The sequence below is a fragment of the Temnothorax nylanderi genome, unplaced genomic scaffold (assembly GCF_030848795.1).
Source record: "Temnothorax nylanderi isolate EJ_2023f unplaced genomic scaffold, tnyl_v1.0 TNYL_tig0065_pilon, whole genome shotgun sequence".
In the NCBI taxonomy this organism is placed as follows: Eukaryota; Metazoa; Arthropoda; class Insecta; order Hymenoptera; family Formicidae; genus Temnothorax; species Temnothorax nylanderi.
This window is the reverse complement of record NW_027249127.1, coordinates 608,062-633,130: the sequence shown is the minus strand read 5'-3', so window position 1 is coordinate 633,130 and position 25,069 is coordinate 608,062. Positions and strand designations below refer to the sequence as shown.

Genomic DNA, 25,069 nt, shown 5'->3' with positions numbered 1-25,069 from the left:
AATATAACAACGATCCAACGAATGATATACAACTTCACTTTATTAGCTTTATTAGTCAGATTCATCACCAAAAATTATATCCACAAGAAACAGTAAACATATCGTACATATTGACGTTTAAATAAAAACTTTTGTAAATAATTTCACAATACTGTTATTAGATTAAATATAGATCAAGTAATTATGTATTTATTACAAATTGTGCGATACGGACAAACAAACAATACTTATGACGTCGCTGTTGTTCATTACAAATGTCATCATTTAATACTTTACTTAAGTGATTTTACTTAAGTAATATTAGTATTAGCGTACTCTCGTTAAATGTCACACTGTTAGACTTCTATTCCAGTTCTCGATCACTTGATATCTCATTTATAAATATCATATAATACTGAACTCGACAGAATAAGTTTAGAGGCAAAGCATATCGAACTAGTGATGATGGCATCCGACACCATTTAGGAGTAATGCTCAGAGGCCTAGTATAGTACATGTACAATGTTCATTCCATTCGGTGTACCAGGAAGTTCGTGCAACGACAGGTTTGAGCAAAACTTCTTGTATGATAAAAACTGGTGTAAATGTATAAAAGAGCGACTCGAAGACGATAAAACTTTTGTCCATACTATGTTTAACATCATCGTTATGTCATCTTACTTTCGACCTTAAAATATACAAATACCTATCCACAGAAAAAAAATTCCGCAATAATCCACAAAAACTCCGCTAAATATATTACAATCATTAGAGTTTGATCTTTTGCAAAAGTTGATTATCTTGATTCAAGATATCCTATTCAATGATTCAATGTAATTCATGTTTGCCTGACATTTTGACAATTTAAGGATCCTCAAATGGGATAAAATTTCTCAAATGATTTTAATGAATACGTTATTACCGCTAATTACCAAATGCAATCTCGTTCTGATGTGTACAACTTATTACACGTTCAGGAACATAGTGATATATAATATATGATTGAAGCCAATCCATTACACATAAGCGAGATATACAGTACTGAATCTATTATTTTCTTTAACTCCGCACATTATTCGCAGAAGATAATAAATAATAATAATATTAATAAATTGATAATATCTTTGACAATCATACCTTTAATTATATTGTTAAGAAGATAGCGTAGGCTACGCATACAAATAAATTCCTCATGCTTTTAACCAAGGGAGTCGACGGCCATAGTACTAAGACCGTTCTTGCTAATGGTAGTCTTAAATTGCTCCGGTACCGGATATTCGCTCTGCAATGTAATATATTCACTAGAACTGTAAAAATTGCAAGATCGCGAATTGATCTGACAATGAGAATTTATCGAAGGACAACTTACATAATCTCCATTGGCTTTGGGCACCATGACATTCATTTCACTAGATTTACTGGTGATGAGTTCAACAGCCAAGGATTCCGCACTTAAATACATTTGACAACCGTCCGTTTTGTCAATGGAAATTGTAGGTACCTTTCCAAGAACCTGTAAAAAAATATATGAGGAAGATACGATTATCACAGGCTAAAATTCATATCGGTACAACCTTCGCAGATATTTGTATGTATTCAGAGTGCATTTCGATAACAATTGCCAGTGCATAAGTGCTCAATCTTGCTTGCAAACATGTATCGGTAGTGAAAGAGACAGGAGCCTGACAGTTCTTCGAATTTCACACGCACAATTTCATCTGTATTAAAATATCACTTCAACAAACACTTCGTATATAAAAATGCCGTGGAAAGTTGGTAAGAAAATTTGTTTCTTTTTTATATTTTTAACGCTGTGATGCTAGATTAGACACAAATAGTGTACGTCGAAAAGATCTGTTTATTTTCCAAATTCGAACGAATGGAAATGTGTTTCAGGTGGAAATTTCGAAACTGTGGCGGTAACATGTGAGACAAATTGGAAGGAATGTATAATCGCGGTAGCAAATTATTTATGGAACGAGGTCGTGTCTGATGTCGTTGATTACTTAGCAAAAGAAGGAATTATATGGGTACGCGCAATTATACACATATTCCACGCATTATTACTAATTGCTTTTAAAAATTTTGTTAAAGATTTATATTACAGAATAAATATTTGAAACCTACAAGTTATTTTTGTGTTTAGTTTTCACAAAAGTACTTCACTCCTTAATATTTGAAGGTTTTAGCGATAGCCATCGCTTCCACGATGCTTATCCGTATAAAATGTTGCAAAAGTATGCACACGAAGAATGCTGTGCTTAATAAACGAATACTAAATAAAGTCGGATATAAAATTCAGGATCTGGAATTGAAAATCAATGTTTTAACGTATAAAATGCAATATGGAACGTGGCCATTACCACATCAAATCTGTAATTTGAATCCAAAGTTGCGGAAGATCAGACTGACTTTATCCAACCCGGGTGACCGAAAAAATTGGCTAAAGCACGTGCTGCTGAAGTACATATAGAAGCTTAAATAGTTAACGAACTTTTATAATATTGTAGATTTTAATATATTTATGTTCACAACAATGCTTTGTTTCAGTCCTTCATCAGAGAGCAATATATGTGCTCCTTGTTCGAACGCGCGTCATTCATCCAAAACAAAACTAACGAATCGTTTTGACGCAAAGCAAGAACGTGCTTCACAACATATCAAACGTAGTGAATTATCAACAGCCTGCAGCAGCATTGAATCTTTAAAATCTACTAGTGACCAATCTGTGAAGTACAAAAATTAGAAATACATTTGATCTTACATTAATTTTTTCTATTCATATAATGTTAATAACATTAATGCATCTTTTATAGATAAGCGAAATAGCCTTAGAGATATTTCAGAAATATTTTGCACTTTCTCTCGATGATGGTTTCCGATTTTATCCAATTCTTTTTTTTTTAAGCAAAAATATTAATAAAAAACCTATTAATATTTTTGCTCGGGAATGCTTTTCATCTAAGAGTAAAAAATCATATTTAATTTAATATATCATATCAATTATTATTTTGTCTCAATCTGTAATGTGTAAATAATAAAAATTCAGAGAAAGCGCAAAACCTTTGAAACAGCGCAATCACTGAATTTAGCTTATTTCGTTAGCATATATTCATGGAGACCAGGTATGTACTCGCAAAATGTGAGTACGAAGGAAAATGATCTCTCTAGAAGCAAAGATTTCACGTTGCAACGACGAAACGTGCAGCTTTTACCGTTGAATCCGAACGTGATTAAGCATCGATCTTCAAGAATGATTCCTCCGTTAACACAGAACGGTGCATATGCGACGAATGCTAAATACAATCCATGCCAGGAATTCACAGATACCGTCTATAAATGTAAATCATTTCTCAAGGAATTGCAATATAACGATAAACGTTTGCGTTCGTCGAATCGTTCATCAGAAATGAATAAAGTATCTTCTTTAAAAGCTACGCACGCAGCGACACAAGTAAGCTTATTAATCGCCGTTTTTAAATCAGCTCAGTAAATAAAATTACATGGTAATTATACATTCATCATATTCTAGACATCCTTGTCTACGATGGAAAAAAGAGAGACATCCTATGGCGCTCCAGTAGCAGCAAAAAGAGAGGAAATAAACGAGATGAAATGCGTGGAGCGGATAAAAGACAACACAGTAAAAGATACCGAAGATACGTATTGTCCAAGTAAAGTGAACGCATCTAATAACGCTGTAGTTTTGAAGACTAATAACCGTTCACCCTCGAGAGAACTCATCCCAGTTGTTCCAATAATGCGACCGACACACAATGCGCAACCTTCTCAAGAAACTTTGCACGAGGTCAGAAGGAAACTTCAGAGTTTGCACAACGTGCTGCAAACGTATCAAGACACGAGTCGGTCCCCAGAAAGACAGGAATCAGCACATCGGGTCGATGAAACGAACTCACTTATAACATACCCAGTCGTGGATATTTCGAACAAATATTTCGAGCTAAATCGTTCAGAAGAGAGCTTATCTTCCTTAACCGAATATTCATCACGTACGTCAAAAACGTATCAACATTCTGGTGAAGATGTTACATTGCGAAATACTTTTTCCAAAGGATTTAGTCGGCATAATGTGCAGATATCAGATAGAAGCAATCTTCCAGCCTTTGTGACAACCGAACCGCATTTACGTTCCTGCAACGCGATATTACAGACACCGGAAGATGAATATAAGAAGATGAATATAAATGAATATAAGAGAAGCGAGTGCGAACAGAACACTTTAGATCACGGTAACGAATTAGAATCGCAGATCGCAGTACACGAATTAGAAGCAAATCCCGAAGCTAACAAAGATGCAATAAAAACAGATACTCTATTTAATACCCGAGATAGCATATCCGAGGCAATATCAGAAAGAATATTCTATATCTTATCACCTGAAAATAAAAATATTCAAACTCAAAATAAGGCGTCGTTAAAGAAGAGATTCGCTACTGAAAAATTCAGCGATGCAATTGACAAAGAGCAATACCAAGATAATGTAACAATATCTCAAAAAAGCAGTCAAAATAAAATCTCGAACAATAGCGGGGAAGACAAATCGACGGCATTGTTGCTTCAAGAGGCGTTGCATTTCAAAAACGCCTTACTGACACAATCGAGAAAGACGTATCCAATGAGTGATGTAAAACAGGACGACATCGCAGATGAATTTCCGCCGGTGTCAAACAATAATTTTCCTTCAATGATAATAGACATCAAAGAGGAAGCGCCAGTTATCAGTGATTCTCATGATAAACTTAATCAACGTTACATTTGTCTGGAAATGAAACAACGACGCGACGTACTTCCTCAATCTTTGAAAAAGGTAAATACATTCGCGCATCGTGAGGACGAACGAGATACGGAGAGCGAAGATTATATTCCCGAAACGTCTTCGGAATATTTTAGCATCACTGATCTCGCGGTTCATAATAATGCTGAGACTGAGAATAATGTTGCACTGACGCTTCCGGTTTATGAAAAAGTAATCTCGATAGCGATACCAGTCAATATGAAAAACCAAGATGAAATCGATATGAATGAGAGACCGATGCAAACGAAAGCTGTCCTACGGAATATTCAGACTCGTGTGAATTTACGAGAAAATTTAAGGGAAAATGCAGCCTCCAATATTGATAATGTAATCGATAAACGTTCGCCGACAATGTCAAAACTCGAAGATCTCATATTGGAACGCGTTAAAAATATCAGAGATTATATGGACACTTTTCTTCAAAGCCAAAATACAGCAATCTTCAAAGCACGCAGAGCGCTTCATTGTCAAGGCAAAAGCGATATTTTTCAATTTTCAGATGAAGCGAGTCATTTAGTGATACATAATCGATCGACTGCCCCGTCCAGCTGCAGCAGCACCGACCAATTTAATAATTCTTCAAAAAAATCATCAGATTTTTTAACACATGTATGGCCGAATTACATACAGGAACATAAACAGGAAACGGATGATGTCTTAAGATGCTCTTCCGACGTATACTTAAAGAGAAACCCAGGAATGTTCGCGCTTATTAGTCCTATTAAGAATAAATTCTCTAACAAGAAGAATACGCGAAAATCAGAAGTACCTGCAGAATTAGAAAGGGAAGAAGATGATCTGTCTCTTCCAACTTTCCTAACATATTCTTGCAGAAATGATTCAAAATATACACACAGAATAATAGATTCGATCACGCCTCGTTCTGAAGAACATATTGTACCAAATACAGAAAATGATGAAATAGATAAGGGAACAGTTGACGTGAATACGGATTTCCATAAACGTAGAAAGCAGAAACAAATCGCCGAAAGTAAGCCATCAACAATATTTTTTCCGCTCGATGTTGCAAACGCCGATGCGAAAGTTATTCACGTAGCACGCGAGGAGTACCTAACAAAATCTAATTGCAATTCGATCTCCCATAGTAATTCGTATTTCACCGACGAGGAGACGATAAGTGACATGAAAATGGATAACGTATCGTCCAAATCTACGTCAAACATGAAACATTTGCATGTAAAGTCGGACGTTCAGAAAGAAAAAAAACACAACGTTATTGAACGACAAATATCCGTAGATGAATGTCCAGATGCAAATGTAGCAATGCCAAGCCAATTATCATCAGATAACGAATATTCTAATTTGACGATACTTATTGACTCAAATCTTATTCTTGATAAATCAAGACATGATAATTCGATAATAGCATCTCCTTTAAAAGAAGACGATTTCATCTTTGATCCCGGAACTTCTTTTCTACCTTTTTCATTGGATAAAGAAAATAAAACATTCAATGCCGACAATACTTCATTAAATAATTTAAAACACAATGAAACAAAAAATGATGAAATTTCTGTGGATATCGCACATTTGTCGCCCCGAATAGATCATTTTTTGACAAAACCATTCCAGCAAATTAAAGCCAAGAGCGACATATCTTTAATAACTAGTGGAAATAAAGATTTGAAAGTCACCTTATATCCCAAAAAATCATATCCATTTTTGATGCGCCATAATGCTGTGAAATACATCAGCAGTACATCACATCAGCCCTATACAAAATTACACAATGACAAAAACAAATGTATAAAAAATAAGTTGCGACTCGCAACTCAATCAAAGTCTATTATATCGCCACAAAGGGTATCCACTAAATCTTGCATACCGATCTTAAAGAATCGCTTAGAATCGTCCCACCGAATAAAACGTCAAGCGCAGGCAAGAAGTCCTGTGAGAGGTCCGTTGACTATGTTATGGGGAGAAAAGACTTGTACGAGAGATCACACGACAGACAAGGAAATTGCGCGAAGTGACAATGTCTCAATGAACAAGCATTTGCATGTAGAGACTGTGCCGAATTTAACTAAATTAAACACAGAAAGGGACATTTTCAATAAAAAATTGGAGAAACCTGAGAATGTGACATACAGAAATATATCAAAGAAAAGTTCGGCAATTTTGTCTACTGATCAAAATGTAGAATCCCTGACAATCGATAAAGACCATTCAGATAAGAAAGATACATATGGCAATAAATCAGATACAAGCATAATACAACGTATAGAAAAGATTGCTTCTAAAGAGGTAGTTGTTATTTCTATCATGGCAAATGACAGCCTACGAAAGAAATATCCGGCGGATCTATTTATTCTAACGAAGAATATCAGTCCCACGACAGATTTGCTAATACATAAAAATAAATTATGGACTATTACTGTTGAAAAAACAGAAAAAGAAGTTACGGCGAAACCTTCCATTACAGATACATGTACATCAATGTCTGCTTTACAATGAATGAACTGAGACGTATAACTTGTCTTATCTATGTAAATATTTTTAATATTTTTATTTATCGGATTCTTTTATATAAGAGTGCATTTTTTCTAAATAAATTTTCTTTTACACTTGTATGTACTGAATTATATATCTATAGTATAAAAAGGTCTTTTAGAAAATTAAATTATCTATAAGATATCCTAAAATTAAGAACAGTGTCGAAAAGAAAAACGATTTCTCGTAATAATTAAAAAAAAAGAATCTATTATATCAGCATCTGGCAATGTTATCTATCTTTTACATATCAATGTGATTTCTATATCTAATATTAATCTTAATTAATGAAAACATAAGTGGCCTGATACGCATGCACACTAATAATAAAAGGAACTATTGTATTCATATACATACCTGCATTTGTACGCTTTGACAATTTACGAATTCGATACTGGACACCAGGGAATCGAACACAACGGACGATTTACGACAGGAATCCATGACGATGGAATTTATTTTGCCTTTGATAGTAAGTGTGCTATCTTGGCACCGAAACACATAAACCACGTTATTCATCTCTACGTCATCGATTACTAAATTTTCACCCTTGTGATACTCCTGTGAAAAATAGCATATTTTTAATATATAATAATACACATAATAATGTAATATACATATATAGTAAAATATGCATATTAAATATTTTTATCTTATTTTCTTTACGAAATATCGTACCATGAGCCATTTTTTGCCATCTCTAGTAAATACAGGTGGCTTGTCAATAGGCGCGTTCGCCGGCAACACAGTTTTCGTCGGTGCCGCGTTGACTGTCGGTGCTTTAAACGGTGCGGGTCCGGATCTTAAAGCGGGATTTTTATGCGTTTGCATATCTGAGGTAACTTTCTTCAAACCTACAATACAAATGTCGGATATTGCGTATAATGTCCTGACACAGAGATTACAAGAGTTGCGTAGAGAAAAAATTTATAATAAATAAGTGTATTCACTTTTCGTGATATCTTCTCCTTGATTAATCTGGGCGAAAAGGGCGCTTCTGTCGTCATTCACCATCGGTGCGATATCTCCAATCGGCATCGAGGGTGGTGGAGGGGGTGGTATACCCGCAGGTATACCCCCAGGTGCGGCAGTCTTTCCCCATACTAAACCCGTCGTATGATGTTGACGAACGTACTGTTGCAAGTCAGTCAATGTTTGCACCCACGCTTTACACCAGTCTATGTGTATTTTGTTTCTATAAATAGAAACAGCTGTAGCTTCGCTTTCGAATAAATTACAAAAAATAAGAATAAACTTCTAGAAGAACTTACTTTTCTTTCCAATCTTTCAATACACGATTAGTGTAAAATTGACCGGCGTCATTCATTTCCTTTACATAGGGAGCTGGCGTAGGAGACACGGCGACCCATCCCAAGGCTGGGATACTTTCACTAATTGCTGATAAGTGATTAAAGAATTGAGATCCACGATTCTTCTCGCGAAATTCTTGTATCTGTTGTATCTGTACGGACATAGGCGTGAATAAAGATACTTGTTCAGATTGATTCGTCGGTGCGGGACGACTCGCCGCCATTTTTATAAACTGAAGCTGAATCCTGAAATTAATTAGAATATTTTTAATATCTTGTTCGACATATGTGCATCTACTTGTTCGATCTCAACGTAAAGTTAAAATGTTACTTACTGAAAAGCCTTTTCCACAAGCTTGCTGTGAACAGCTACATCGCCGCCGATTTTTTGACTTAATTGCAGGTACTCTTTAACTGGCCCAGCCAAAAGATCCTCATATCCGGCGACAGACATGTTTGTAGGTGGATTCGGAATAGTTTCCTGCTTCAATGACAGAGATAAACTACTTCCTGACGACGTAGATCTCTTCGGGGAAGGTGTGCTCGTTTGTACAGCAGTGTCTTGTGTCTGAACTGCAAAGTTTTCGAGTCGTCTCGTTACGTTTTCCAATCGGTTCACCAACTCTTCTAGATGCTCTTCTTTATCAGAACTCTCACAACCTGTAATTATTTTATTTAAAAACTTGTAAACGTTCGCATATAGACTGTAACAATAAGGAAAAAGATTATTCGTTCACTCGCGCTTGAAAATCATAATAATATAAAACTGATAAACAGACAACAAACATAAAGAGAAATGTAAACTTTATCCCACGGGAGACACGCTCGGAAACACCCGGAAAACTCAGACACTTGGAATGCTTCTCCGAGTACTTGGAACGCTAAATATAGAACACGTTTATAAATAGTAACGTTAGTACATATTATTAATTATATCGCGTTAAGTACATAAGTGTGTATATATTAATAAAATTATATATATTAAACATATACACACATGCATATATACAGTCTAAGGAAAAACGCGACCGTGACTTTCAAAATTGTAATGATAAAAACACATATAGTACTTGATTACAATTAAGTCCTAATTAAACAAACGACAGTCGCTATCATTATCGATAATTGCGTTTACGAGACATATTTTCGAACTAAGAAAGCATAATTTTTTAAGTAAAGATAAATCGATCTGCTTGATACTTAAATTCATACCGCGAAGTTTCGTCTTTACAATAAACTTGACATTTTCGATGGAATTTGATTGTCAGACAAAAGAGAAAGCCAATCAAGACGATAATTCTTTTCTTTCCACATAAATGATTTCGATTATAAAATTTATCCTTAAAGGGTTCTCTTAAGAAAATATAAAACCAGTTAAGCTTTGTTTTACAATGCGTTGTAAAAACTTAATACGTACAATTTCCTAATCCAAAAAATATCTCGTTAATGAAGTTCGCATAAAAGTTATGCCAATCACGTTCTTCCTTTTAAGGCAATCTATATATACATTTTGTTTTATTTTTATTATTATTTTTTTCGTCAAAATGTTACCTAGGTTTTGAAGAATATTGCAATTATCCTATTATAAACGGCGATACGGCTACTAGACTTTCCGAAAATTGGCAAGAAACTGAAAGACACCTCAAATGAGATGACTTTCCGTCCGACGCGAGAATACTCCAGACTATTATTAGAGAATCCGCCAACATCGTGGAGTTATATAGTCTTATCCACATAAATACGCTCGGCAAATGATTCATAATGTAACATAATCGCAATGATATTACTCATAACGCACAGAGATTCAGCCGTCATATCTAAAGATATGTAATATTACGTGTAAATTGACGTATAAATTGTTACCACAGTTGCAATCGTATTGCATATATCGTGGATGAATAGATTAATTTTTGCTTTTACCTTTCTCCTTTTTTGTAACAAAACATATAACAAAAATATCGCACGCGAGTGATCGAAGCCGGAAATCAAAATCCTTCGTTTACTTATATATATTTCATGCTTATTCAATAGTGCTTGCCTATCTTGTACATATAACGGCATTGCACCTACAACTTATAAAGTTTTCCATGAATGGTGGTACAAAATAAACTGTCCTAAGCTAGTATAGACGAGGGTGGATTGCGAACTACGGCGAGCCTCGCAAGGCAGAGTTGGGCTAGCTCTAAGCTCCAGAACTAACAACGCATGAAAGAATAACAAGTCGCTGGAAATTCTCAAGCGGGTCCTAACCGGGGTGCACCATCGGTCCTAGCGGGTCGAATCTCACTCGGTGCTCCGTCGAATTCTGCGCAGCTTGCAACAGATCGGAGAAGAATCTGTGCCGTCTTAAAGCTAACTCGTCGCGGGCGACGGGCGTCGCCGGCGGTTCCTGCATACCGCTGCATCCACCCGAGACATACTCGCCGTCGTCTTCCTCCGACGACGAACGTGGAATCGAGGAAACTGCGGAAACGACAACACAACAGTCGCGCTTTTATTCTCCAAGAGGCATTCTATTCTTGAAGAGTCTTACGGCCACACGTGGCCCGCTCTGCCCCGCCCATCAAGTTTATTAAAGTTAATAGTCCCATATATATGTATAATTGATAAAATGGTAAGTGTCAGATCACCCGCGGATATTGGTACAAATCGATGTTCTTTCTGCTAAATATCGGAATATTAACACGCAAGGAGAAATGCAATCAGTAATTTAAATTACGAAAACACAAAATGTAATTAAATGTATATATGTATATTATATAACATAAATGTATAGAACAAATGTTTTATTTAAACTTAAAAGAGATATTTGAATAAATTGAAAAAAGAATCTCTCTCATATGGATAAAATTAATAATTCTCTTGTTCAAATATTGACCAATATTGTTCAAATAGGACAAATGTTATTTTGAGAATGTAACGATGCGTGTTTATTTCGTGAAATAACTGAAAATAAAGATGGAAAAACCGTTCAGGCAGTAATAACAAACAAATCTATAACAAACAAGTTCGTTATTCGATCAATTCATGTATCATCCCGGAAAGTTCAAATTTTTATCAGTGTGAAATTAAAAGTATAAAATGTCAGATGTCGAAATGTAAAGTTATTAAAATTAATATCCCGATATTAATGATGTAAGCAGACCCATATGTAGCGTGTGGCTAGTCGGTGATCTGCGGCACACAGAGTGGCGAAGAATCGCGGGATCCTAATGTACCTGGTGGCGCCTTCTTGGCGATCATCTCGTTTTCAGCTTCGAATACCGAGTCATCGCCTTCGTCCTCCGGTCCGTCATCGATCGTCCTTTCTATATATCCCGATGCGTCGTAAAGATTCATTTTGACGGGACCAACCGCACCAATAGGGACGACCTCCGTCGACACCGTCCAATCTTCGGCGACGACGTCGAAATTGCTATCCTTATCGTCAACGATTCGGTCGCCGGTTTCCTCGCCGGCCTCCTCGACCGTTTCCTTTGTCGAAGTCGAACTCGAGCTCTCCTCAACGTCGACGTTTCCATTCTGCGGAATCTCGCACGGACTCATCGCGGAATCGGCGCGTACCAGAGTGAAATCTAGCAACGTGTCCTTCTCCTCTAGCGAGGCATTCTTATCCTCTAGCGAGGCATCTTTATCCTCTGGCGAGGCATTCTTATCCTCTACTGAGGCATCTTTATCCTCTAGCGAGGCATTCTTATCCTCTACTGAGGCATCTTTATCTCCTAGCGAAGCATCCTTATCCTCTAGCGAGGCATCTTTATCCTGTAACAAGACATTCTTATTCTCTGACGAGGCATTCTTATCCTCCAGCGAGGCATCTTTATCCTTTAACGAGACATTCTCATTTTCTAACGAGGCATTCTTGTCCTCTAACGAAGCATTTTTATCTTCCACCGCGGTTTTCTTGTCTTCTAGCGAGGCATTCTTATCCTCTAACAAGGCATCCTTATTTTCTAATGAAGCATCCTCTAGCAAGGACGTCTTCTCTGACTTTTGCACATTGCCGTTTACCTTTTCCACCTTCGTCGCGGATTTAATCTCATCGTCCACCTTGGCGGAAACCGCGGTCAGCCTGGGCGACCCGACCGGCGTGTCATCTTCCGCTTTCGATCTCTCGGCGTTCGCCTTCTTCGACGCGCTGTTACACACGCAGCACTTGAACATCGTTCCTGTGTATCATCCACCTCGCACTCCGCGTATCCCTCGCTATCCTTGCTGCCTTTCCTGAGTATGTATGCCAGCGTACGACGATATCACCTCCGAGAGTTATAATCTCTCTTTCTCTTCGATCCGTAAAATCTCTTATAAATTAATGTTAGAAAATTCCATTCGGCTCAACGACAAAACTATAAGCTTCTTAATAGACTTAACAGGCAGAAATTTAACAAATATTTTCAAGTATGGAACGTGATAAGGTCAACAACTTCACCCGCGCCTAGTCACGAATATTTGATTTGCGCTTCGTTCGTTACTTCGTAGCCGCCGGCGCCGCCTCGCGCGGATTAAACGATCCGCTTAAATCTTCGATACGGTCGATGGTAAACATAACAGGTCAACTGTAATTGACGCTGGTAACCCAAAGCTGCGTCTCAGGTTCAACAACAGGCTCGTCCTTTTTCACGGCGCCGCAATAGTGCCTTCTCTAGCGAGGACTCAAAAGGCGATCGAAAACCGCGCTCGAACAATTGCGCATCGCGATAGAACACAGCTCCCAAATCCTTGCTCCTCTCCAGCCACACTGAAAAATTCCGAATGTGTTCTCCGGAGGTGCACAATTTTTCAAGGACAACGAGAAATCGGAAAATCGAACTTAATTATCGGCCGAATTATATTGTCACGCTCTCTTAGCGAAACAAATATACACGCTGCGAGAGTCTTGGAGCCTTCTTTCGCAGCAGCAAGTCGGAGGGACAGAGGCGGATTCCAAAGTGGAGTGTGTGTCCAAAGGCACAGCCACAGGATAACAGAATGCAAAAGCGCATCCGCACTCGCCTAATCCGATAGCCGGGCTAAGCCTAAACTTGAGAATTTCCGAATTTGTTGCGTCGATGGATATCGCGGAAGGAAGAGAAACGGCCAGTTGTTTTCTTTTCGAAAAAGGTCGACGGAACGGCGGAGGAAGACGGTGACGATAACGAAGGCAGCGCGAGCGGAGAGGCGGCGGCTGGAGAGATAACGTCCTGGACGCCCGCCCGGATTTGACGTTCCCCAGTTTCGACCGGCGCGGTGCGTCGTTCGTCGTTCCGCCTCCGCCCCGCCGCTTCGCCACTCCTTTCTTCGCGCCTCCGGGCCGCGTCCCTTGTGCTGCCGCTACTCGGAGGCGAGTCGCAACATTGTGTGCTTTCGGGACGCCTTTGACTCCAATTAACGAGATTAACCCAAATGATAAAATTTCGATCTCCAGTTAGTCTTAATTAATCTAATCTTCTCTTCCATATTACGTCAAAAGAATAATAACTTTATCTACGCTTAACAAGTAAGCGATGTTGAAAAAATAAATTCAAATAATCGATTATTTAAGAAAGAACGATTTTTCACGATTGATCGTACCTCGACGCTAATCGATTAATTCGTAATTTCTCTTCTTATATTTAATATTGAACTAACATTTAAAAGTAACTTTCAAAGTTTGATTAAAAAGGTTTGATTAAAAAAGTTTAATTAATCGGTAATTAATTCAATCGGTATACAAGTGCTTACAACAAAATTTCCGATCGTACGATTCATCGTCCTTAATCTAATCGTTCTTTTCCGATGTGTTAAACAAATAAAGTTAATAGTTCTATCCGTGATAACGAAATGTGTATTTCCCGATAAGTTGACTGAAATATCATGAAATATCAATAAGTTTGAATTTTGGTCGAAATTGTCCTAACGAACCACTCGAACCAGCGCCCATTTTATGGCTCGATGAATTAAAAAAGAAAAACGAATATGATAATAGACTATGTAAATGATATCTTATAACAAATTTCCTCGCCTGCGCATTATTCCACCCTAAAGATTGCAATGCCGCTATAAATTTATCATAACTGTTGCTGCTACAGAATCGTTTAAATATATTGCAACAAAAATACATCTTGATGTGGAACGCCTAACATACATTTTAAACAATTATTCGACGGGATATACGTTGAACATAGCGGTGAACATAGCCGTTCAAGATAGGCCTAGTTTACACCGTTTGATACGCGTATCAAGTATTATATTCGTACTAAATTAGCTAGCTTAATACGATAGTAAACAATCTGGCATATCCAGCTGGTACGATACGCATCGAAAAGGCGTATGGAATCAAATAGTATTTAGGACAAAGGTAGCACTATAAACACTAGAATACTAAATAATGATCGATTTAGGTTTACTTCACAATTATGTCTTTCATAACTCTAGTGACAAATATATCTATCTGTGAGATCACAATCTACGAAAAGTATTATAACTCCGTTAATAGCATGTTATGTGAAAAGCAGCAAAATATACAGGGTTTTCACAAAAAGACGCAACACTTTTGAATTACTATATTACTATATTACATTAATATATACAATGTATATTATACATATATACATATATATCTAGACTACTTGATGAGTTACCTTGGATTTTTTGTTTTTAATAAATACCTTTTGTAACAATGAAATTATTTTTACAGATATGGATCTTTTAGTCTTATTATGTTTTCAACAGGGAGTAAGATATAAGGAGACCGATCTCCATACTTGGCTACCCGCAAAAACCTGGCCTGATTTTGGGCGAAAGTTGAGTGTTAAATGTTACCACTCGCAGCGTTTGTGTTCCATCATTGGTGGGTCACATGACGATCCGTTTCAATGTTCAAGTGTCAACTTTGGCGACGACAGTACGTGCCGACACGTCACGGTAAAAAATTTTTTATATAAAACAATATTTAAATATATATAATTATATAATATTATATAAAATATTATATAAAATATGTCCATATAAGTTTTTTTTTTCTCTTGTATAATCTCTGTTTGTATGTACAAGAAAAATAATAAGAAAAAGAATTAGAAAATAATTAAAAGAATAATTTTTGCATTGTCTATTTTTTGCCTATATATAATCATATATAATCATATATAAATGTAATAATGTATATAAAATATGATTATATATGATTATATATGAACAAATTTTTCACATTTGCACAGACTATTTTTTTGAAAAAAAATGCAAAAATTATCCTTTTAATTATTTTCTAATTCTTTTTCTTATTATTTGTCTTGTACATACGAACAGAGATTATACAAAAGAAAAAGAAACATAGTATGGACATATATGTATAGACATATTTTATATAATATATTATATAATATTATATGATTACACTGAGAAAAAAATGTTGTTAATTTGACTAAACTCGTTTAGTTGGTGTGATTTGTTTAATGTAAATATTAATATATTTAAATCAAATATACGTGAGTAATATCAAGAAATATTTTATTTTATTTTATATAATATTTGTTGAATTAACAAATGTTAGCTTGACAGCCCGTGACCGCTGCATTTAGTTGAATCAAATAATATTTCTTTGAATCTACGATTTTTTTTTCTCAGTGTATATATATTTAGATGTTTTTATATAAAAATTTTTTTAGTGCGTCGAAACGTTTACGTTTCATTCCTCGTTCTCTGCCATCAGCCATAAGACCGATCAGATTTACGTAATATTCGTATAATTCGTATAAATTATTGAAAGTGAAAAGTATTGAAATGTCTTGTTTTGTGCCGGGGTGCAAAACTGGCTATCGTTCGCAAAGAACAAAGTACAAAAAATTAGGAATGAAAAACCTAAGCCTATCAAGAATTAGCCTACCTAGAATTATTACATGATTATTATTATACCACAGCACAGTATTTCGTAGTTTCGATTAATAATGTTATTTACAAATCTATTTTTGTTCTATTGAACATAGCCATAATAATTCATTAAAATTCACTATTATAACTCACTTTCTCAATTATAACTCACTTTTCTTATACACTGAGAAAAAAAATCTGTTGCTTCAATTAAAGTGCTATCACGGGGTGCCAAACACATAAGTAGTTTATTCAATTGTATTATTATTAGATCCAATATCTGGATTTATTAAATCAATAATTAAATTATTTTTTTTATAATTGGATCTAATAATAATAATTAAGTTATTGGTTTAATAATCCGGATATTTGGGTCTAATAATAATACAATTGAATTAACTACTTATGTTTTTGGCACCCCGTAATTGATTTTTTTCAGCACATGTAATTGATAGCACATTTGATAGCACATGTAATTGATTTTTTTCTCAGTGTACTTCAATGTAGTAAAATTCCAACCTTACGCATCGCGTAATTTTGTTCAGCCGCCTGTCACCAGCAGCGAGGGTACCGTTTTTGGAACACCAGCGCCACCAACTTTCGCCCAAAAATTGACCACTTTCATAGTACGGAGATCGGTCTCCTTATATCTTACTCCCTGGTTTTCAATTTCGTTTCTTGAAATCTCCAATCAGGAAACTCACCACGTTGGAACGGAGAATTTTTTAATTTATTTTTTAATATTATACCGCTGAAGATGGCTCAAATTGGAGCTGAAACGTACGGATGGATGTAAAACTTGAGTAATAAATCAGTGATACTGATACTACGCACCAAGAGCTGCGTCCGACCCTTACAGCCTTTTTTCCTATTTACATATATGTATAATAGTTATATTACATTCGTACATTACATACATTAATTGATGACTTTGGTGTTGAACAATTCTTGACAGCTGGGAGTTTGATGTTATATAAAAACGTATTCAATATGGGAATAATCACATTCAATACAGAGTAATGTTTAATCAGAATATAATTTCATGGATCTGACCTCCCTATTCGCTGGATTTAAATCCCTGTGATTTTCATTTATGACGATGTCTGAAGGATCACGTCGATCAGAATAATCTTCGCACAATTAAGAATTTGAAAACCAACATTCAAGCCGTTGTAGAGGGGATTCCCACGCAGCGCTCGAAGAAGTGATAAGCAGTTTCCGTTTCGGACATGGTGCTGGCTGCTAATGGATCTCATATTAAATATGTTTTTATGTAGAATTAAATTCCCAGCTGTTAGGAATTGTTCAACACCAAAATCATTCATATATATGTAGTGCAGAAGCATAAATATAGTAATTCAAAAGTGTAAGGTTTATTTGTTGAAGACCCTGTACGTGCTCTAAAATTTCAAGCACAAGTGTTAACAAAGTGTTAACAACAAGACACCACATATCACTCGACGTGTACTTCATACAAACCTTATTCGTTCTAATTTACTCACACTACTCACTCCGAATCGTTCGTACTCAGTGAACGCACTCAGATTTAATGCTTGGCTCGCGTATTTAACATCAGGTATACGGTGTAATTAAGATACTTTTATCAGACTTTCACGCTCAGATAACTGAATGTACGGCACTCTTCTGTGTGCACCAGTGCAAACCGAATTCGCTATTAATCTCCTCGCTCTGATAAACCAAACCACTGCAGGAACGTATCGTGGCAAATCTCACGAATAAGCTTAACAGATGTGAGATATCGATTAACTTATTCAATGATAAATTCGACCGACACAATTTCTAGCTACATATAATTCGTCGCCCTTAATCTAATCTTCCTTTTTTTTACGTATCGAACAAAAGACTAACGATTCCACTTGCGTCACCGAAATACTGCAAATGTTACTCGAAGTTTGGCCAGAGTCACCCTGTATATATAAAACCACTTGAGGTTATCGGGTTTAGATGCTCGCGCGACAGACGCGCGAAACCTCAATGGAATCGAAGAGTTTCTCCAGTTTTCAAGAGATGACAGGTGTCTGTCAGTCCTGATCGGTGCTTTGTTCCTCGACAAACCTTAGCACGGCGCGACTTCAGGCGAATGTATACATCACCGGTATTTTAAACATCAAGTGGAGTGCATGACTCAGGCGGGCAACGCTCGCCGGAATGCGACGGCGAGATAACCAAACTTATTTGTACGATTTCCCCGAGCGATGCCGGCCGAAAACTAAACCCAGGCATTTTCTACGTACACGTTTATTTATACACGAATATCATTTCGCACAATCGGTTTTACACAGTCGCGCTTAGCGCAGCCCCTCGTCGGAGGGGTAAAATAAACGGAGTAGAATTTTTCGAAAAGGGGGGGAAGCCGCACACCGTCGCAACGCGACGACGATCGTCGTCTAAATGTGCTCACTCTGCTCACTCACCATTCGGCGAAGGTCCTGACAGTTCCCCCTCGATAGAATCGACGAAAACGGCGAGGGAGCGATCTATCGTACGCAGAAATTGCTGCGAGCCCGACAATGCTGACAGGTAGACTGGGGGGCCGCTCGGTTGGGGCGTTTGCCGGATACCGGAAGTCCTGTTTTCCGCCGCTCGACTCGGCAACAGCGGCTTAAAATCGCCGATTGCACGCGCGCGGACCTGTCTTCAGGTCTGTTCACGATCGAGGTGCGCGACGTGCGTTATCAAAATTTTGATAAAATACTGAAAAGAGCACTGGCAGGTTGTCACTGGTCAGCCGAGAGAGAGAGAGAGAGAAAACTTTCGAGTGACAGTGTATCTCTCGGTACAGTCCTAGCTAAAAGTTTGTCTGGATTTGTTGGGTAGGTCTTTCTTCTACTAGATGAACCGTGCGCTGTGCCATTGGAGGTGTGAAAACAGCATTAGCAAGAATAAAAGACGACAGCAAGTCAGTTTTTCATCAACACTTCAATTGCAATGAATACTTAATTGTCAATAATACTTTTTTAAGCTTATTTCTTACAAAGCTACGATCGATATCCGATAAAGAAATTAATTTTGCAATTTAATTTCTAATAATTGTAATAAATAAAGATGATAATTTAGAGATCGGATTATGCGTATTTTAAAACGAGGTGAAAATTATAAAAGTGAACAGATTTACTAGATTTCGACAAATAAAATCGTAGATACTCTAGTGAATTTCCTCACTTTTGTAATTTTCACCTCGTTTCAAGATACACAATCGACCCATTGTTCGATTGTTCCTTTTATTTATCCTCGCGGTGCACAAACACATGTACATATACGTAACTCTATATATATATTTCACCTCGTAAAAGTATTATTCTGTCTTTTAGATTATTTCTCATCTATGAATTTATGATATGCGCTAAAGAGCCGGAGATTTTGGCTTTTTAATAATTATAATAAATAAAATAATCTGCCGCTCCTTATTCGCGCGGGTGCATAATATACATATATATATATATATATATGTGACATTCCACGTCAAGTGGCCCCTCCCTCTGTCCAAAAATTGAAGCGACTTTAAATATTGAGTTTGGGCTTAAAATGTTCGTATAAGTGAGGGCTTTCGAAATTTGAGTGGCCTTTTTGACAAACTCCATAACCCCATGACCCCATAAGCAAAATAACCCAAAAACCTGATAAAGTGATCTTACAATATGATTTATACGACTTGTCTCATCTCAATAATCGCTTTAATTAAGCTGTTTGGCCCTAAAACCCTCATAAACTATTAACCCCATGACCCCTTGATCTTATAACCCTCAAAACCCCATAACCCCATAACCATATATATAGCCCCATAAGCTTCTAAACCCCTATAATCGAAACCATCGCACTTTGATTATCTTTCTATACCTCCGTAATCCTGTAATCCCATAACCCCATAACCCCATTCTAGAATATGCCCAATTACAAATTTGAATACGCATCATGTCTTACCTGCACAATTTCACGACTTATTCCAAAAACTGCATTACCATGTCGTCAGTATCCAAAAACTCCATAAAAATCATAACTTAATGAGTCTGACCTTGTAATCCATTCAAAATTAGTGTTTTCTCAAAATTTGTACTGGGATGACTGGTACCTCCACGTGGTCAGGATGGGTAACGCTAAAACCAGTACAAATTTTGAGAAAACACTAATTTTGAATGGATTACAAGGTCAGACTCATTAAGTTATGATTTTTATGGAGTTTTTGGATACTGACGACATGGTAATGCAGTTTTTGGAATGAGTCGTGACATTGTGCAGGTAAGACATGATGCGTATTCAAATTTGTAATTGGGCATATTCTAGAATGGGGTTATGGGGTTATGGGGTTTTGGTGTTTTAGGGTCAAGGAGTTATGGGATTACAGGATTACGGAGGTATAGAAAGATAAATAATCAAAGTGCGATGGTTTCGATTATAGGGGTTTAGAAGCTTATGGGGCTATATGGTTATGGGGTTATGGGGTTTTGAGGGTTATAAGATCAAGGGGTCATGGGGTTAATAGTTTATGAGGGTTTTAGGGGCAAACAGCTTAATTAAAGCGATTATTGAGATAAGACAAGTCGTATAAATCATATTTTGTAAGATCACTTCATCAGGTTTTTGGGTTATTTTGCTTATGGGGTCATGGGGTTATGGAGTTTGTCAAAAAGGCCACTCAAATTTCGAAAGCCCTCGCTTATACGAACATTTTAAGCCCAAACTCAATATTTAAAGTCGCTTCAATTTTTGGACAGAGGGAGGGGCCACTTGACGTGGAATGTCACATATATATATATATATATGTATGTATATATACACACCGTATTTTTATCATATTTCGTTTAATTCGCAAAAATAATGATTCTGTCATAAAAGTTTTTTTAACCTTTTTTTTTTTTTACAAAATTACTGAATATTTATTATGAATATTTATTATAAATATTCAATATTCAAACTATTTAAATAATCATGTATTCATACCCACCGAGAAATGCATGCCAATCATATATCTGATGCAAAGAGTATCACAGGTCTATTCTATTTAATTGAACTTCTTGCACAGTTCATCTTTTCTCCTTTTCTCTCCAATGTGAAAAGAGAAAGAGGAAAGATGAACCGTGCAAGAAGTTCAGGTAAAAAGAACAGATGTCATGTTGCTACGTTCTAGACACTTGATTGGTTCGTTTCTTTGTGCGCTTACCTTAATAAGTGCATTAATATACAAATTCGCTTAATATATTCGCACTTATATAACCATCTAAAATCTAAAGGTCTTTCTACATAGAGGTCGTAAGTAAGTAATCGTAAGAATTGACCAATCACAGTCCATTATTCTCCTTGCGGTCGAAGAATAATGAACTGTGATTGGCCAATTCTTACGACTTACGACTTACGACCTCTATGTAGAAAGACCTTAAAAGCTCCAACTACTCATAGATTTAATTTAACCTCATTGGGTCATTGACGCTTGGCGCGAAGGCTGCCAAGGGTGAGGCCCGTGGCCCGTGAGGCTTGATAATTCGGCTTATCGTTATCAGCCTTTCGTCGCATGTTTTCATTTCGTAAGAGATGTAGATATGATTCTAGTTAATTGATATTTTGTCATACGATAAGTGCCTGCGTTCTCTATATATCTCTCTGCTCGGACTAGTAAAAAAAAATGAGCACGAAACTCCTGTTTGTCGAATCGGTGGAGATCCTGCGGGACACCTTGCCGCATTACCACACTCTGCTAGAAGCGATCTTGGTGCTTTGGATAGTGTGGTTTATTTCCAAGAGACGAAGCGGCGGCCAGGATTCGGTACCCTCGAAGGAGTTGGTGGAGCGTAAACTGGCGGAGTGGCGGCCGGAGTCCCTCGTGCCAGAATCGCCAGCGAACCATCCTTCGCTGAGTCCCAAACACATCACTTCTAGAATCGGGAAGCGGATGACGGTCAATGGCAGGGATTGTCTCAACTTGGGTACGCATAATTACTTGGGCCTAAGTGACAATACGGAGCTAATAGACAGCGCCGAGGCGGCTATCAAGAAATACGGCGTTGGATCTTGTGGACCAAGAGGTTTCTATGGAACTGTCGACGTGCATCTGGAGCTAGAAGAACGTATTGCCAGTTTCATGGGCACGGAAAACGCTATAACATATTCCTATGGGTTCGCTACTATATCGACCGTAATCCCAGCTTATTGTAAACGTACCGACTTGATATTCGTGGATGAGCGAGTAAATTTCGCTGTGCAGAAAGGATTGGACGCGTCTCGAGGAAATATCCAATATTTTAAACATAATGATGTTCAAGATCTACATAATCTCCTGATGAAACAAGAGGAAGCGGACAAACGACGTCCTAAAAAGGCTGCGAAAATTAGACGCTTTCTGATCGTAGAGGGTATTTATATGAATACAGGAAACATTTGTCCTCTACCTGAATTACTGAATCTTTGCAGACAGTACAAATTGAGAATCTTTATTGATGAGTCGATATCGTTTGGTACCATCGGTCTACACGGAAGAGGCGTTACCGAATATTTCAACATTCCCAGAAGTGAAGTAGACATGATAATAGGTAAAAATTAATAAATACTAATATAATAACTAAAAAGAAATTAAAGCCAGTAGAGATGTGCGAATCAAGGATTTGTTATGTCAAGTCGAATCGAATCAAATTTTGTTTCCTTTTTCAAATTTGAATCAAATCGAATCGACAAAGTTTCATTCGAATTGAAGCGAATCAAATAATTTCGAATTGTTGAAATATAATTTTTAATTAACAATATAATTATTAAAATAATAAAAGACCAGAGTTCAAAAAATTAAAAAAGTAGTTAACGAACCAATACTACGTTTACGCGAGCATTACTTCTGTAGTAACTTACGATAATTTACTCGTTTACGCGGAGTAAATTATCGTAAGTTACTACAAAATCCCGTTTACGCGAAGGAATTATCGTAAGTTACTACAGAAGTAACGCTCGCGTAAACGTAATACAAGGCAGGTGTACAACGTACTAAGACTGTATTACAAATTGAAATAAATAACGTGCAAAGCGTTTCGACCTTACTACAGGGTCACTTACAAACTGATATTTTCCGCGTAACGCGTATCGCGTAACCAATCAGAGAAATTTCGTATTTTCTGTTAAGGCCATTGCACGTAACAAAGTTTTAGTCATAATCGTAAGGCCATAAGAAAATAGACCAATCACAATCGATTATTCTCCTTGAGCTCGAAGACATGGAAAAAAAATGTACTGGATTAATTTTAAAAAATGAAGATGACCTTGATATCTCCGAAGCGCCTCCACTTGGACAAAAATTATTATCGCTATATGATAGCCCCCTTTGTACCGTACAATTTTGGTTACACTAATTTTTCTCTGGGCCTTATAGATTCGAATATATTTGAGGTGGTAATAGTTATAATCAATAATAGTGGTAATCATATACAGGGTAAGGCATCACCCTGTATATGATTCGTATTCGAACCATCTAGATTCGAAATTTTTGAATAGTTTGGATTCGAATCATAGAAATTCGAATTCGAATAGTTCGCACATCTCTAAGCTAGATATTTTTTGTTAATATATGAAAATGTATATGGTAATATATATCTACATATTCTTTAGGATCTTTAGAATACTCTATGGGAACTATTGGAGGCTTTTGTGTGGGAACAACCTTTATCATCGATCATCAACGTTTATCTGGGCTTGGCTACTGTTTCTCGGCGTCTCAACCACCTCTCCTGGCATCTGCTGCTATCACTTCTTTAGATATGATTGAAAATAATTTACAAGTATTTCAATCTTTGAAAAATAACACCTTATTGATTCACAACGGTCTCAAAGAAATCCCGATGTTGGTGTGCTCTAGTTTCGCAGAATCGCCTTTAAAGCATGTATATTTGAAAGAACAGAAAGACCGTGCCACCGAGGAGAAATTACTATCTGCAATTTCTAACAAATGTATAGAAAATAACTTGGCGATCATACTACCTGCCTATCTGGAAACGGAAAGAATTTTACCTAGGCCTAGTCTTAGACTTTGTATATCTGCTAGTCTGGATAACAATGATATTAAGTTTGTGCTAAATACTTTGAAAACATGTACAGAAGAAATTTTATCGTTTATGAGTGAAATTAATGAATCTTAAAAGAGGTAGTATATTTAAAGATTTTATTCTCGTATATTAGGAATAGGTATATCTAATATTTATACATATTTATGTTCCTACTTTGCGCATCAACATACGTATGCATCAACATATGTATGCATCAACATACGTATTAATTAGTCCAAGTAAATTTTTTTCTTGTACAAAGTGAACATACTTGTTATTAAAGAAAATGGATGATACGAGAATTGCGATTATAAAGAACATGTTTGATAGAGAAAATGTATTAGCGAATTAAATTGTACTTTAGTTCTGAAAATATACTTCAGTTACAGGTTTATCTCTTAATACTTCCATAGAAAAATGATTACAAAATTTTGCGTATGATACAATACAAATTAATATTTTTAACCGAATATTGAATAAATACTCGAGTATTGTAAAATAAAATTTTCTAAATTTTTCTATTGATCGAATAATTTAGAAAAATTCGCTGAATACGGCTCATAATCAAAAAAGTGTATATAATGCAACTGCCA

General features: G+C 36.5%; 4 protein-coding genes across 10 annotated transcripts; 3 read left to right on the top strand and 1 right to left on the bottom strand.

The window, feature by feature from the left end:
* Window positions 1-22: 22 nt before the first annotated feature.
* Capt (adenylyl cyclase-associated protein 1) lies at window positions 23-19,088 on the bottom strand. 7 transcript variants are annotated; one of them, XM_071708250.1, is made up of 9 exons: window positions 11,835-13,823; window positions 10,867-11,079; window positions 8,952-9,276; window positions 8,578-8,862; window positions 8,257-8,501; window positions 7,985-8,160; window positions 7,664-7,867; window positions 1,349-1,492; window positions 23-1,261 (listed from the first exon to the last, which is right to left on the bottom strand). In XM_071708250.1, exons 1-9 carry the CDS (start codon window positions 12,778-12,780, stop codon window positions 1,178-1,180), a joined length of 2,622 nt encoding a protein of 873 aa, XP_071564351.1. In that variant the 5' UTR covers window positions 12,781-13,823; the 3' UTR covers window positions 23-1,177. The 7 variants fall into 7 exon arrangements, with proteins under 7 accessions (XP_071564351.1, XP_071564353.1, XP_071564357.1 ...); XM_071708252.1 differs by lacking the exons at window positions 10,867-11,079; window positions 11,835-13,823 and adding exons at window positions 9,403-9,497; window positions 10,168-10,565; XM_071708256.1 differs by lacking the exons at window positions 10,867-11,079; window positions 11,835-13,823 and adding an exon at window positions 18,876-19,088.
* Window positions 1,740-2,725, top strand: LOC139773685 (uncharacterized). The gene is made up of 4 exons (XM_071708314.1): window positions 1,740-1,755; window positions 1,876-2,009; window positions 2,162-2,442; window positions 2,530-2,725. The coding sequence occupies exons 1-4, from the start codon at window positions 1,740-1,742 to the stop codon at window positions 2,723-2,725; spliced, it is 627 nt and encodes a 208-aa protein (XP_071564415.1).
* LOC139773658 (uncharacterized) lies at window positions 3,546-7,270 on the top strand. Its single transcript, XM_071708248.1, has one exon. It carries the CDS (start codon window positions 3,590-3,592, stop codon window positions 7,268-7,270), a length of 3,681 nt encoding a protein of 1,226 aa, XP_071564349.1. The 5' UTR covers window positions 3,546-3,589.
* Window positions 19,089-21,853: 2,765 nt separating the features above from the next.
* Window positions 21,854-24,868, top strand: Spt-i (serine palmitoyltransferase subunit I). Its single transcript, XM_071708232.1, has 2 exons — window positions 21,854-22,982; window positions 24,043-24,868. Exons 1-2 carry the CDS (start codon window positions 22,079-22,081, stop codon window positions 24,567-24,569), a joined length of 1,431 nt encoding a protein of 476 aa, XP_071564333.1. The 5' UTR covers window positions 21,854-22,078; the 3' UTR covers window positions 24,570-24,868.
* The last annotated feature ends 201 nt before the right edge of the window (window positions 24,869-25,069 follow it).

What these genes read in the sequence shown, in the direction of transcription:
- Capt (XM_071708250.1), bottom strand. Translation starts at nt 12,780, where the DNA reads ATGTTCAAGTGCTGCGTGTGTAACAGCGCGTCGAAGAAGGCGAACGCC. An exon ending in CTTGTGGAAAAGGCTTTTCA is followed by an intron (nt 8,863 to 8,951) that starts GTAAGTAACATT and finishes AATTAATTTCAG; the next exon opens with GATTCAGCTTCAGTTTATAA. An exon ending in CCAAAGCCAATGGAGATTAT is followed by an intron (nt 1,262 to 1,348) that starts GTAAGTTGTCCT and finishes ATTACATTGCAG; the next exon opens with AGCGAATATCCGGTACCGGA.
- LOC139773658 (XM_071708248.1), top strand. Translation starts at nt 3,590, where the DNA reads ATGAAATGCGTGGAGCGGATAAAAGACAACACAGTAAAAGATACCGAA.
- LOC139773685 (XM_071708314.1), top strand. An exon ending in CAAAAGAAGGAATTATATGG is followed by an intron (nt 2,010 to 2,161) that starts GTACGCGCAATT and finishes TAATATTTGAAG; the next exon opens with GTTTTAGCGATAGCCATCGC. An exon ending in CTAAAGCACGTGCTGCTGAA is followed by an intron (nt 2,443 to 2,529) that starts GTACATATAGAA and finishes GCTTTGTTTCAG; the next exon opens with TCCTTCATCAGAGAGCAATA.
- Spt-i (XM_071708232.1), top strand. Translation starts at nt 22,079, where the DNA reads ATGAGCACGAAACTCCTGTTTGTCGAATCGGTGGAGATCCTGCGGGAC. An exon ending in TGAAGTAGACATGATAATAG is followed by an intron (nt 22,983 to 24,042) that starts GTAAAAATTAAT and finishes CATATTCTTTAG; the next exon opens with GATCTTTAGAATACTCTATG.